The sequence below is a fragment of the Hordeum vulgare genome, chromosome 3H (assembly GCF_904849725.1).
Source record: "Hordeum vulgare subsp. vulgare chromosome 3H, MorexV3_pseudomolecules_assembly, whole genome shotgun sequence".
NCBI lineage: Eukaryota > Viridiplantae > Streptophyta > Magnoliopsida > Poales > Poaceae > Hordeum > Hordeum vulgare.
The window spans coordinates 504,447,394-504,461,709 of record NC_058520.1 but is presented as its reverse complement, the minus strand read 5'-3'; the positions used below and the strand labels follow the sequence as shown (position 1 = coordinate 504,461,709).

General features: G+C 47.1%; 1 protein-coding gene across 1 annotated transcript; it reads right to left on the bottom strand.

Moving 5' to 3' along the window:
- Positions 1-2,525: 2,525 nt before the first annotated feature.
- LOC123441932 (histone-lysine N-methyltransferase SUVR3) lies at positions 2,526-12,424 on the bottom strand. Its single transcript, XM_045118099.1, is given in 6 exon segments — positions 2,526-2,582; positions 2,584-2,679; positions 2,681-2,713; positions 7,964-8,230; positions 9,957-10,018; positions 11,859-12,424. Coding segments are annotated over 6 exon segments (1,020 nt in total). The 5' UTR covers positions 12,364-12,424.
- Between the last annotated feature and the right edge of the window lie 1,892 nt (positions 12,425-14,316).

Below are 14,316 nucleotides of genomic sequence, written 5' to 3'. Positions count from 1 at the left end.
GCTTGCGGCCACCTTCATCGCTTTTCTTTAATCCTCCATATTAGCATCTGTAACATCTGATATCAACCCATCCTGTCCACTATTCCTCTTTGGCCAAATGGTACTACTACCACGAGTAATACGAGGCGAAGCGAGGCGAGGCTAGCTTGATGTGAGGATGCGGTGGCGGAGGCGCGCGGCGAGGCGGCAGCAGAGGCAAAGCTGCGGCGAGTTGGCAGCCGACGCGGACGGTGGAGCGACGCGTGGGTCACAGAACGGCATAACGGAGCCAGCGTGGATGCAGCTTGCGCGAGGGCGGCTTTGAACGATGCAGCTGTGCGAGGTATGGAGCCAAGCCAGGTGTGGCGGACGCGACGCGGCGGCGGCTCGGCCGGGGCGGCTTGTCAGCATTGGCCCGCGGCAGAAGCGGAAGTCGCGACGGCGGCGGCTCATCTATGGCGGGCGGCTCAGCTATGGTGGCGGTTCATCTATGGCGGGCGGCTCAGCTGCAGGTGAACAGAGCCTGTGGCCGGCACGGCTCTATGAGTAGAAGCGGAGGCGGAGCAATGCGAGGCGAACGCGGTGGCCCAAGATGCGGCGGCGGCGTGCGCAGCGGCGGCTCAGGGCGCGGCAGAGGCGAGGCGCGCCCATGGTGGCGAGGCAAAACATGGCGGCGGAGGTAGGTTGACCCAGCCACGGCGCGGCGGGTGCTGACGGCTGAGTCCGAGGTGGAGGCCGCGGTGGCGAGACGGCAGAGGCAGGGGTGCGGTCGGAGCACGGTAGAGGAGACCGAGCCCATGGTGGATGCGGAGCAGGGGTGCGGTTGGAGCACGGTAGAGGAGACCGAGCCCATGGTGGTCAATGGAACTTGTGTCGGTGCGTGGATCGAGTTGTACTTGCAAAGGCAAGGTGAAGCAGAGCTGGGCAAGGTGAAGACCGACGCCATGGCGGCTCAAGGCGTGGTACAGGCCGACGTCACGTCGGCTGGAAGCGCGATGGCGGCTCAAACGCAGCGGCGGCTCAGGGTGAAGATGGATCCAAGGCGGGCGAGGCGCGGCGACTGCGGCACGGACGAGGGAAGGTGAGCCTGGCTCGGACACTTCGGCCACGGAGTGATCCTGACTCGAGCGAGGCACGACATCGAATCTTTTGTCAACCTGTTTTTAGATCGTGGCTCCCCTTTTTCTTTCTCTCCTGTGTACTACGATTTCCCTCCGGTGATATGTAATAGCACGAGCAATCGATCCAACACAAGACGTCCTTGTAACTTGTTGCAATGTTTGATGGTTCTTTCGACTTCAGCCGGCTGTTCGATCTTCTGGTCTAAGAGGAAATTGTTTTCCCTGATGAGTGAAGACTTCGCTAGTGTGAATTGCCTATAAGTGAGGAACATAATAGATCTGAGGATTTTCATAGTTCAAAAGTTCCGACCGTTGTTATGCTTTGCGACAGTTGTCTCCAAAACCTTATCCACATAATGGTCATATCATTAGGAGGCATTTATGTCATATCATGTCAGGATTGTTCCCTGGCTATAAATAGCCGCCCCCTACAACCACTAGTTGGTTGGCTGCTTCGAGAGAAAATTTGGCACTTGTCATTTGAGAGCATCCCATCCTCCGAGGACTTTGAGAGAAAATTATTAGCGAGGAAAAACCCAAAAACCCAAACCAAACCAAAACCCAAAGTGATTGAACAACACTGAAGATATTGTTCCTGTGTGAAACCGACGCTTGTTACCTTTGAAGATTGTGTATCTTTCACACGGTTAAGCGTCAATGGTCTAGAGCATCCAGCAGTAAATTTTGGATTGTCGGGTGACTGAGTTTGTGAATATTTGGAAGTCTCCCTTGAAGACTTACCATGAGTGTTGGGCGAGGTTTGCGTGACTTTAGCTCAAGAAGAATACGGTAAGAACTGTGTGTCCTTTGGTTTAAATATCAAGCCGCTCCAAACCATACATACGTCTGTCACAACAGTTGGAACTGGGTCATCAAGTCGTTGTCTTCATTGAGCTCCTGGTTCTATTTCCTCAATTCACTTATTTCCTTAAGTATTTGTCGATGAAATTGATCATTACTGTTTGAAGACTTTGACTTAAGACTTTCTTAATTTCCTCATCTCAAATTCTTCAGTCACATTGTTCTTCACTTGCTTATCATGTTTACAAGCTACATGTGCTTTGTCTATGTTCCATTTCATCATAATGAATATGCTACTGCTATGTTTTGCATGCACTTGAGTACTTATTTAGCAAATTCCTCAAGGAGTAATTCCTCGGTGACGAATTTGTAAAAGTTACCTATTCACACCCACCCCTCTACACGATATAACGCGCTTTCACATCTGACTTCCTATGCTTTTCCTATTCCTATACTATTCTATCCTTTGAACCAAAGGAGGCCTTAATTAAGAATCATTATGTTAATATGACAAATTTGACAGCTCCGTGGAGATATAACACATGGGAAGGAGGGCATGACCATTCCGTGAAGATATAATGTCGTCGACTTCCTGGTAAGCTACATGAGATCGATAGTTGATGTTCAAAAGTATTCCGGGAAAGAGATGATCGAAGGAAAATTAATGGCAGTACAAGAGTCTTAGGGAAAGATCAATGCCTCGCCGTATGCCCCAAATTTTACCATGGCTTGCACCAGCATGCAATATGAATGTACTTTCAATAAATGGATCTTTTATGGAGGATGATGGCATGACGGGGATTGGGATGATCCTACGACGACATTGATGGTTCAGTCATTTTCTCAGCGTATCGCTATTTAACTGCAGTGACGCTCTTGAGATAGAGATTCATGCATTGATGATTGGCATGGCGCTTGCCCGTCAACGTACAAATCTCCTACTCCCTCCGTTCCTAAATATATGACATTTTAAAGATTGTACTATAAATTACATACGGATGTACATAGACACATTTTAGAGTATAGATTCACTCATTTTGCTCCGTATGTAGTCTTCTAGTGAAATCCCTAAAATGTCTTATATTTTGGAACAGAGGGAGTAGTTATGATTTTGTCTGATTAAGACCCTGTTTGGAACCACCCAGATTGTATAATCTGGTTTTTATAATCTATAGTATTTCCAAACAGGACAGTTTATATTATAGATTTTATAAACTAGATGATCAGATTATTATAATCTCATAATCTGCTCTACCCCAACTAAAAGAAGATTATGGATTACAAATGACGTGTTACCCTTGTAAACTTCAAGAGAATTACGCTGTGCCATCGTCACTTTCCTATTTTTCCTTGTAAACAAAGGGCAAACATGTCATTGTACAATTTAAAAACTGGTTTACAGTTTATATAATCTGGCCTCCAAACATGTCCACCTGGATTATTTTTATAAATCAGATTATGTAATCTATATTCATAATCCAGATTATCATAATCTATTATGGTTCCAAACAGGGCCTAAGTGATTATTCGACTGCTTTAGCTCGTCTTTCTAGTTCTAGTTTATATAGATCGGTTTATAGTTACTCAGCAGCTTAAGTCAAGTTTTGTATATAGAGTGTTTATTCCTGAGAAACTTCACATATCCAAGAATAGCATTGCACATTGTTTGGTAATACTAGTACATATGTCCGTGCGTTACGACGGGTGAAAAACAACAAAAAGATGCATCTTTTGACATTATGTGTCGTCTTTTGTATCCAACTCCGAAAAGCATCACAAATAAGATTATTCTCATCCTTAGAAACTTTGTGAAACTAAAGTTGTTTACAAAAAAGTAAAACTACAAGTATCTAGATAAAAAAAATGGAAGGAAAACTTTGTCATTCATGAAAAAGATGTCATGTTTTCTTGATTTTGGCAACTTAATGTTACTTGACGACTCCTATGAAACGAAGACATGGAGAAAACTTCATTCAAGTATGAATAATTTTTTGGACAATTAGGCGGACTATAGGCTTTTACGCTCTCCATGTAGCTTTTGCACTAACATGTTTTATATTATGTCAATTTGAAATTGCTTGCTCTATTCAATTGCATGGATTCTCCATTTAATTTGAGAGAAAAATGAAATTCTTGTTCGTATAATCGATAGACAAAAAGAATGCCGACTATCGGATTTGTATCGACAACCCTCGCATTACAAATGTGGAAGGACTAAGAATAGATTGCTAGGCTACTTTGTTTAGCATTTGAATCACCTACTCTTTTTTCTTTATTCAATATGTCTTTAGGCAGAGACATCACATCTTATATTATACTTCGTTTGTTCAGTATTATCACGCGGCGTCGAGTCTGCATACATATTTTCTGCATTTTCATTTATCGGGGATTAATTTGCAACAACAGAAAAAATTGACAGGTTCCATTATTAGGGAAGGGATCGACACTAAATTAGTCGTCAAATGTTTTGAATTATAGGGTAAAGGGAAAAAAGCCTTATATTTGATAGGGAGGGGGTTTACACATTATTAGGGAACCATGCCTAAATTAGCAACCCATACATGGTTGTGTGCATGATCACCAAAATCAAGGGCCGCTATGGATTTCAGATCTCTTCTTGCATTAGTTTGGCAAAATCTTTGTTAGAAGTGTACTCGTTTTTCTTACTGATTCACGAGGAGGTTTATTGAGTTTAATTTGCAAACCTATATAAATAGATGGATTTGTGTGTAAGGCATCAATGTGGGACTATGCATACGAACCCTCCTTTTTTTCTACACAGGAGCATCGTGTGCGTTAGGCTACCTAGTTTAGTTAGCGCCAACCACACCGTTCTTGTTGGTCGTGAGTTCCAATCCGTGTACCTATATTTAAAAAATAAACAGAAAAAAGTGAGATAAGCAAGACTCAAACCTGGGTCTTAGGGGTAGAAGTATGGAACCCGAACCAATGCACCACTCGAACGTTGTTTGCAGTTTAACGGCTCGCGTGTTAAAAAACCAATCACGACGCAGCTTCTTTTGAAAAAGAAACACGAATTATTTTCTCTCACTTATGGATTGCATGGTGGGTAATTTATGGCAACTTCAGGGGCAATTTACAAGAACGAAATGTTTTCCTGTTTAGTCACTTAAAGAGGGACGGCGGGTTAATTACCTGAAAAGCAAGGGACTTTTTTGCAAACAAATCACAATGTACGGCAGAAGCACTGGCTGCTTTATTATTAGGGAGAGAAAATAGATGGATTTGTGTGTAAGGCATCAATGTGGGACTATGCATACGAACCCTCCTTTTTTTCTACACAGGAGCATCGTGTGCGTCAGGCTACCTAGTTTAGTTAGCGCCGACCACACTGTTCTTGTTGGTCGTGAGTTCCAATCCGTGTACTTATATTTAAAAAATAAACAAAAAATTCTTGTTGGTCGTGAGTTCCAATCCGTGTACTTATATTTAAAAAATAAACAAAAAAGTGAGATAAGCAAGACTCGAACCTGGGTCTTAGGGGTAGAAGTATGGAATCCGAACCAATGCACCACTCCAATGTTGTTTGCAGTTTAACAGCTCGCCTGTTGAAAAACCAATCACGGTGCATCTTTTTTTGAAAAAGAAACACGAATTATTTTTTCTCACTCACGGTGCAACTTCAGGGGCAATTTATAAGAACGAAATGTTTTCCTGTTTAGTAACTTAAAGAGGGACGGCGGGTTAATTACCTGAAAAGCGAGGGACTTTTTTACAAACAAACCACAACGTACGGCAGAAGCACTGGCTGCTTTATTATCAGGGAGAGATAGTCGTTTTGAACGAGCTATGGCTGCGTGGCTCGATATAGGACCCGTGTATTAAGGATGTCTTGCCTAAGGATGAAACACTATCTTAATGGAATATACTACTATTGATCTAAAAACAATACATCCAGCAGAAAAGACTCACTTAAGCATCACCACATCTCTCCCTAATAATAAAGCAAATACGGTTTCTGTCGTCCGTCGTGGTATTTTTGCGAAAAAAACCCTGACGTTTTGTGTATTCAACCCGCACTCCCTTTTTAAGTGAAAAAAGTTTCGTTTTAGAATTTTGCATTAGAAACCCTGCAATTTTTTGTACTCACCCCGCGGTCGTCTTCCTCCACCCAAACTGCTGCTGCTCGATGCCACGCGAACCAGCAAGGGATGCCGACGGGATCGACTGGCTCGGTGGTTGGGGACGTGGGGCTCCAGCGGCTCCTCGTCATCGGCGGCGGCTGGCTATCCTGCCGGCGGTGCGCGAGAGAGGGGAAGGGGTCCCGGCTCTGGGGTTGGGGACGTGCGGCTCCAGCGGCTCCTCGTCACCGATGGCGGCTGGCTGTCCTGCCGGCGGTGCGCGAGAGAGGGGGGTCCCGGCTCGGGGGTTGGGGACGTGGGGCTCCAGCGGCTCCTCGTCATCGGCGGCGGCTGGCTGTCCTACCGACGGTGCGCGAGAGAGGGGGGTCCGGCGTGGCCGGCCAGATCTGCAAGGAGGAGTCTGAACGCCCTCAGCTTGGAAATACACGTGTGAACTGACTTGCACATAAAAGCAGAGTTATTCAGCTAGCAAAATCCATAAATTCATGTACATCACTGTCAGGCTACACAAATGAAATATGCATCTTGGCCGTCTTGTTTCATGCAGCTCGCACGCAATGGTGGTGGGATCCGGCAGAGGATTGACCTCACCGCAGCTCGAGGATGTCCGGCCGATGAGGAAGACTAAAGAACACAAAGGTATATGCATATCGACAAAGTGTGGGTTGTTCATTTTGTAATATTAATCCGTAACAATAACATCTGGAAGCGTAGCATAACCGCTCAGAAAATACAGAACATTTTGTTGATGTTGTTCCGTGGCACCTAAACCAGCGCGCAAATCAAGTTCTTTTTTTCAGTTTTGAAGTGTGTGTGAGTGGGGGCATGTCAAGTAATCATGTATTAGCTCTGCAGATGTTCACCAGGGAGCATACCACCACTTTTGTTGGATCTCAGACATCTCTACTACCAGCACCTTTGTGCATCCTAATACCTTTCATGCCAAATTGTCAGACTAACGAGTACAAGTACAAGGGAGAACGAATAAAGGGCGCGACGCTAATCCCTGAAAGGAAAAGGGTGGGGAGATGGTCTGATGATGAGGACAAGCGCCTCCTGGTATCTGTCAAGATTTTTAGGTCTGGCAACTGGAATAAGATTGCTCAATTTGTTTCTAGCCGCAATCAAAGTCAATGCAGCGAGAGGTAATGTAGTAGTCTTACCATGTGAGTTCAAAGTTTATGATTTGATGGTGATGTTATTTTTTATCCTCATTAAACAGGTGGTGTAATGTTCTTGATTCAGATATAGATTATGGGGAATGGTGTCCTCAAGAGGATTCCAAGTTATTGGCTTCCGTCCATGAGGTTGGTCCCTGCTGGTCTAAGATTGCTGGGGCTATGATTTCTCACCGTACTGATAATAATTGCTGGAGGTAAACCATAAACCTATTCTCTTTCAGATTTTACACGATGTAATTCTGATGGTGTTGCTTGAAACTTCAAGTTAATAATGCATTTCATTTCATGATGGAGGAGCTGCCCCACCAACCAAAGCAAGTACAGCTTTGTTGCTAACAGTTATTCCATTTGTAACTGCAGACGACGAAAAAACTGTGTCAAAATGAATTACCTTTAATTATAGCAGCCAAGCAAGTAAAGAAGGAATTTGGACCAACAATATATATTTTTATGGGATTAAAAAATATAAGGAAAATGAAGTGATTTGAGGAATCTTATCGTCTTTACATTTAAGGAAATTTAATTTAATACAAAATTGTTTGAATTTAAAGTCTAACTAAACCAAATCCAAATGACTTAAAATTTAGAAAGTGGCGTTTTGATGAAACATTAACCTTACTTTTTCTTGTTACAACGCACGGGCATATGTCGGACATATGTGCTAGTAATCATTAATGGAAGCACTTCACATCACGACATTGCAAAAACACCATGCATCTAGCCATTTACACGTGTTTCATAGTTGCCGTTGTCCTGCGTTCCCCGAGAAAGGGCTCACGCCCTGGCTCTCGTCTTCGTCTCGGTGCGGCGGCTGCGAGAGCTGGAGAGACTCGAGGCCCCTCATCTGGGGCTCAACGTCCATGAAGTCCACGGCCTGCGGAAGGTCGTCATAGTTCACCATCTGGCTCGGCGCCGACGCTGCGGAGTACGCCGGCTGCAGCACTGCCAGTTGCTCCGCGGTGTCCGGGTGCATGCTCGCGAGGGCCAGCCTGCAGTTGAAGAGCTGGGTTTGCAGGACGGAGAGCTGGCCCTGGAGGAGCGCTACCTGCCGTCGACACCGATCAGAAGGAAGAGGGCCGTGGCTGTGAGCACAGTACGTTTTCTGAGCCGTGGGTCAGTGCATGCAATAACCTGGTGCTGGAGGGCGAGGATGGTGCCGACGCAGCCGTAGACGGGGTCGGCGACGCGCGCCTGCGCCTCGTAGCAGACGGTGCGCGCCGTGTCCCGGCGCAGCGCCACGGGCACGCGCGACAGCAGCTTGGCCACGTTGCTGGCGCCGAACACCCGGTGCACCGCCGCGAACTGCGCCGCGCCGCGCTCCCGCCCGCTGCCGCTGAAGTGCGGCGCGAACACGCACCCCGGCACGCACCGCCGCCGCAGGAACTTGCACGCGCCGCACGGCGCCCCAGGCCCCGCCGACGACGACGACGACGTCTCGTCCGCCTGCTGCTGCTGCTGCTGCTCTCTCGCCGCCGACCCGTGCACGGCGCCCCCACGCTTCCTGGGCGGCAGTGGCTCCTGCATCGCGCACGTACGCACGCACGTACTACTGCGTACATGCGCGTGCGCCGTGGCCGCGCGCGTGGAGTGAGCCGGGCGGCGAGTTTTAAAAGGGGTGGAAGCTGGTGGATGGGTCCTCGCTCGCCGGAGCCCCGGTGGTGTCCACGCAAGATTTATGAGGTCCGCGCCGCGCGGGGCCGCGGATCTCACGCTCACGGAAGACAACGGTAGTGTTGTTAGCTCGGGAGCTGTTTTGCCTCGTTGCCGTGAAGCTACAAACCACACCAAGCTCAACTTCTCTGGGATCAATCAATTTTCCCATGAAAGATTCACCGAATCGCGCATTCAATGAAATTCAGAATATTTGCCTTTTAGTCAAAACATTTTAGCACTGTCAGTAATACATGAAGCTTAAATGTTTTTTGAAAAAAAAAATTGGTTGAATTCTAGTGAATGTTTCAGCCCTTTAGACGAAAAATGCAAAACAAAAACACTGGAATTTACTGATTTTTTGGTGATTTTCGTTGTTGCTGGAATATTTATAAAACTGAAAGTAGAAACATAAACCAGAGAATCGGCAACACAACAGAAGAAGGGAATGCGTGCTCAAGTGCCAATACAAACTGCATTGTCAACATCTTTAAGAAACAATGCAGGTTTTAGTAGAAACAAGCCTTATTCTCGTGGCAAATTGATCTGGTGTGCAGCTTACCTCCCTTGCAGCAAATCACTTGTTAAGAAAGAGTACATTATACAATTTGTTAAAAAATCAGCAGTTACAACTGATGTCATATTGAAAGAATACATAAAATTTGTTAGGAACGTATTACAACCGATGAAATGAAGGAATAATAACTCATCCTGAAGCTTGACAACATTTTTGTAAAGTACAAACAGCGCATAATCAAATTTGCTCCCAAGGAATTACATCCGATGACACAAACTTAGGTTTCTTCGGCAGGTAATACACCAGGGCAACACAAGCTTCCACAGAAGCATGGTAAGCCCTTGGGACTGGGTCGAGCATCCCCGTAACTGAAGGCGAGCTCTTCCCCGTCCACTATATCTCTGGCAGCAAAAAGGCAGAGCCTTGGGAGCAACGAACCGGAGCTTCTCACTAAGACAGGGCGTAGGTTGCCTCCATCACATGAATGGTTGATGAAACGAGCCACGTTTCCCACTTTTGTCGCGTCAATGTTAACTCGCATGCATACTCTCCCAGAAGGAAGATGCTCACGTATGACGAGGAGTGCAGGAGAGAGCTTACCAACCAAGGCAAGCTCGTCATACAGCCTATGCCTCCTCCGGGCTTCTTCTGTTGTCAAGAACTCACCTATAATAATTCAAACATAAATATAGCATAGTTAAAGTCAATGTCGGCAGGAACATAACCCACACCTATAACAAACCAATGTAAGCTAAAGCTCTGTTTTTGAGTCGATCGACTAGTCGCGACTAGTCGATGAGTCGCACTTCCAGGGTCGACTCAACCTCTCGACTCGACTCTTGGGATGAGTCGAGCGATAGTCTCGACTAGTCGTGGTTTCTGGGTCGAACGACTCATTTTTTATGAGCCCCACATGTCATATGTTTTTTTTACTGTATTTGATTGCCCATCCCCCCTGGAAAACCTAGATCGAACCAGCCCCCCCCCCCACCCAACCCTCTCCTTGGCAGCCAGTGGCGGAGACAGAGGAGGGCCAGCAGGGGCCCTGGCCCCCTTAATGTAACTAGTTTAAGCCTAATACTGGTATAAAAACTGATTTTTTGCTGTTAAATCAGTGTATCCTAATAGACTGGCCCTCCCCAAGAAGATTTAGCAACGTTTGGCCCTCCCCATTTCATTTTCCTGGCTCCGCCACTGTTGGCAGCTGCCGCCACCCCTGGTTGCTGCTGCTGCTGCTCGTCCCCTCCCCTGGTTGGGGCTGCTGCTCGTCCCCTCCTCCCCAGATTGCTGCTGCTCGTCCCCTCCTCCCCAGGTTGCTGCTGCGGCTGGTCTGCTCCTCCCCTCCTCTCCTGGTTGTTGCTGCTGTTGGTCTTGCTCCTCCCCTGGTTGCTGCTGCTTAACTCACCGTCGACTCATCGACCATGAGTCTAGACTAGTCTAGAGTCCCCCCCCCCCCTGACGACTCATCGACTCAAAAACCTTGAACTAAAGCTGACCTAACAAATGTTATGTGGAGATTATGAAAGGGATTTTCCAATCAGCCCTCTCTAATTCCCACAGGCTACATCCCTTATATTTATCTTTCAAATTTAAAACTAGAAAATGGTAAGGTCAGTCTGCCATTCAAAATATGAAGTAATCTAATCACCAAACATATGCACACCCGACCGCGGAGCCAAAAATAACTTGATACGCAGCCCTTCAGAGTTCAAAGGGATTTAAAAATAAATGCAACCTAACAAACCAATGGAGTAGGACAACAACAACCACTATTTGGGAATACCCAAAACTTGAGTACAGTAGCTCATAGATGATGCAAGGTAAAGATGATGAGGGCTCACATGAATTTCCGGTGATACCAGTCATTGGTATATTAAGTACAGTTTATCCAACAACAATGTTCTAATACAGTGCAACAATTTTCTAGCCCCTCACAGAGTAGCTATTTGCTTTGCTGGTGTGCACTTTAAACTCTATGATTTTGTTCAGATAAAACTGGAGATTGGACTTTAAATATTTTTTATCAGTGTTAGGTGTTAGCACATTATTACTGCCTACAGACAATTATCCTAAACCATACCTTACACTCGAAATGCATGATTCTTTCAGTTATTTTCAAGCGATCCTCCATCCTACCCGGCTGAAAATGCTTTTCACATGAACCACGATACAGTAGCAAGTTCTTGCCCTCTAAGCAACTAATTATCAAGTCCGTTGATTTTCTTTGAAGCTTTGACGCAATTCAGTGTAAACCAGAACAAACACGAGTCACAACTAATACACCATATTGAGACCACAACTGACCCCGGGGATCAGTTGTGAGGCACATCTGAAGGTGAATCTGCATCCAAGCATCATCGTTTAACAAAAATGTAAGGGAAATCATGAATTTGCATACTCTAATGTAAATTCATAAATCATCAATCTAGCATTCATTGATCGACAATTTTGACAAGGATTCAGCAACGTCATCGGAACTAGGGAGGGGTATATTCTAGAATTGTACCGGCATACTCGCAGACGAACTGGCCACGGTGAATGGCCTCGGCGGCGTGCAGCGCCCACCCTTTCTTCAGTTGGCGCTCGACGCGCAGCCGCACCGTGACGCCGCGCTGCGTCCGCCGGTTCTCGCACGAGGGCCCGCACGCGCACCCGTCGCCGCACTCGCTGAGGCTCCGCATCCCCGCTCCCGACGGATCCGCCGCCACGGCCTCCGCGTCGGCGCACGCGCACCCCGCGCCGCCGCACACACCCCGGGCGCACGAGCACCCCGCGAAGGGGAGGCCCAGGTCGGGGCGGGGCCAGGTGGGCCCCGGCGCCCGGGACCATGCGCAGCCCCACGGCTGGGCGTGGAAGGAGGCTGCGGAAGGAATGAGGGAGAAGGGCGTGTAGATGAAGTAGGAGTAGGGCTGGGAGTCGATGGGGTTGACGAAGGGGGCAGGGAAGGCCTCCAGGCCGCGGGCCGAGTCGGCGGCGCGGCGGGCAGTGACGGCAGACGCGGCCGCGCGCATGGCGCGGCTGGCGGAAGCCGCGACGGCAAGGTCGGGCGGCGGCAGCCACGGGAGGACCAGCTCCGCCAGCTCGCTGACGGCACCGGCCGCCGTTGGATTTCTCATCCCGGGCAGGGGCCGGTGGAGGATTTTTTTTCTCCAAAAGTACTACCTATTTTGTATCAAAATAGAAAAGCATATGTCGAAATTGAAAATAACCAAAACTAGCACCCCGTCGGCCTCTGGTGGACCGAAGGGGGGGGGGGGGGGGGTCTGTCAGCCGGTGAGAGTCCGAAGAGGGCCGGTCGGCCCATTGGTGGCCGAAGAGCCTGCCGTCGGCCCACGACTGGCCGAAGAGGACCCGTCGGCCTCCAGGAGGCCGAAGAGCCCCTGGATAAGGCCGACCGCCCGGGACCTTCTTCCTCCTCTGGCTCATCCTCTCTCTCTCTCGTTTTCAAAACCGATTTTGCCCCCCCCCCCTCCGATCTCCTCCATCCTCCACCCATTTTCCTATTCAATCCGCTGAAACAATAGATCATACCCATCTCCACCGTCCTACGGTCTCATTTTGTGCCATGGGATAGTTTTTTGTTCGTTTGGAGGAGCCATGGTGGGGTGGTGGAGGTGTGGATGCTGAGAAGGTGGTGTGATGGAGAGGGAGAAGAAGGGGACACACGCGTCGAAGGTATATCAATTTTTTTAATTTATGTTAGTTTTTTTATTGTACGTAAAATTAGTTTATGTAGTGTAGTCATTTTAGTGTACGTGTTGGTACTGTAAGTTTATTTAGTTTACTTAGTGTAGTCATTTTTAGTGTATGTTTATTTAGTGTACGTAGGTTTATTTTAGTGTAAGTTTATTTAGTGTACGTAGGTTTATTTTAGTATAAATTTGTTCGTTATGAATAATGAAAAGCTGGCAATGTATGACACGTGAAAATGTTGTAATTGCGGATATGGCTTTGTATCCGTTTCTTAATGGTAATATTGATAGAGAGCACCGAGGCGCACTTATGGAATCTGGCACGAACTTAGACGTGTTGATCACTCGCACCCCAAAGTCTAACTGGATGATACATCCTTCATGGGTTGATAGGTATGTGTCGGTATAATGACTTACTATGTTTGACATCCTTTTGATAGCCGCTAAGTGTATGCCATTCTATTTATTTTGTAGGTTAAGTTGGGTTGGACTTTTATCCTTGAAATGGCTGGTTGAGGGTACATTGGATGAGTGGGTTCATCATCCGGAATTGGATGAGGCAGGTGAACCAATGAAGTTACACAAGAGGCAAGTTACACGTTTTTCTTATGACAGGTCACTCCTTACCTGCTTAGTAGATAGATGGAGACGAGAGACACATACATTTCACTTTTCCTAGGGAGAGATGGCGCCAACTTTACAGGATGTGTCTTACTTGTTGGTATTACCTCTGGCCGGTTTTGCCATAGGTCCTTTAGAGGCAGAAAATGGTTGGCTAGCATCAATGCAGGCCCATTTTCTGGCTGCGGTGCCAACTACTACGGTGCTAGACAACGATCGGCACGGGCCTATTTTTAGGTGGTTGAGCCAGTTTCAGATTATCTCATTAGGATATCCCAACGTTGAGTTGGCAGAGGCACAGGTTGACCGATCCCTAGATGCATATATTTTGTGGTTATTCAGCAAGACGATGTTCACGGAGAACCACGTGACCACTTTTGATGCACGACTCATCGGTATTGCACGAGAGATAGCTGACGCACGTTGCCAGGAGAACATTGTGCACAGGAGTTTTGGTTCTGCTGTGTTACCGGCTACGTATAGAGGCTTGTGCAGTTGAAGTCTGGAAAATCTGATCTTGTTGGATGTCCACTATTGTTGCAGCTCTGGTCATATGAGAGATTTCCTATTGGTCGACCCTATGTCAGCATTGAAAAACCTTTTGGTTATGAGGACATGGTTGGGACTTACGTGCCTTCTATCGGCGACTTG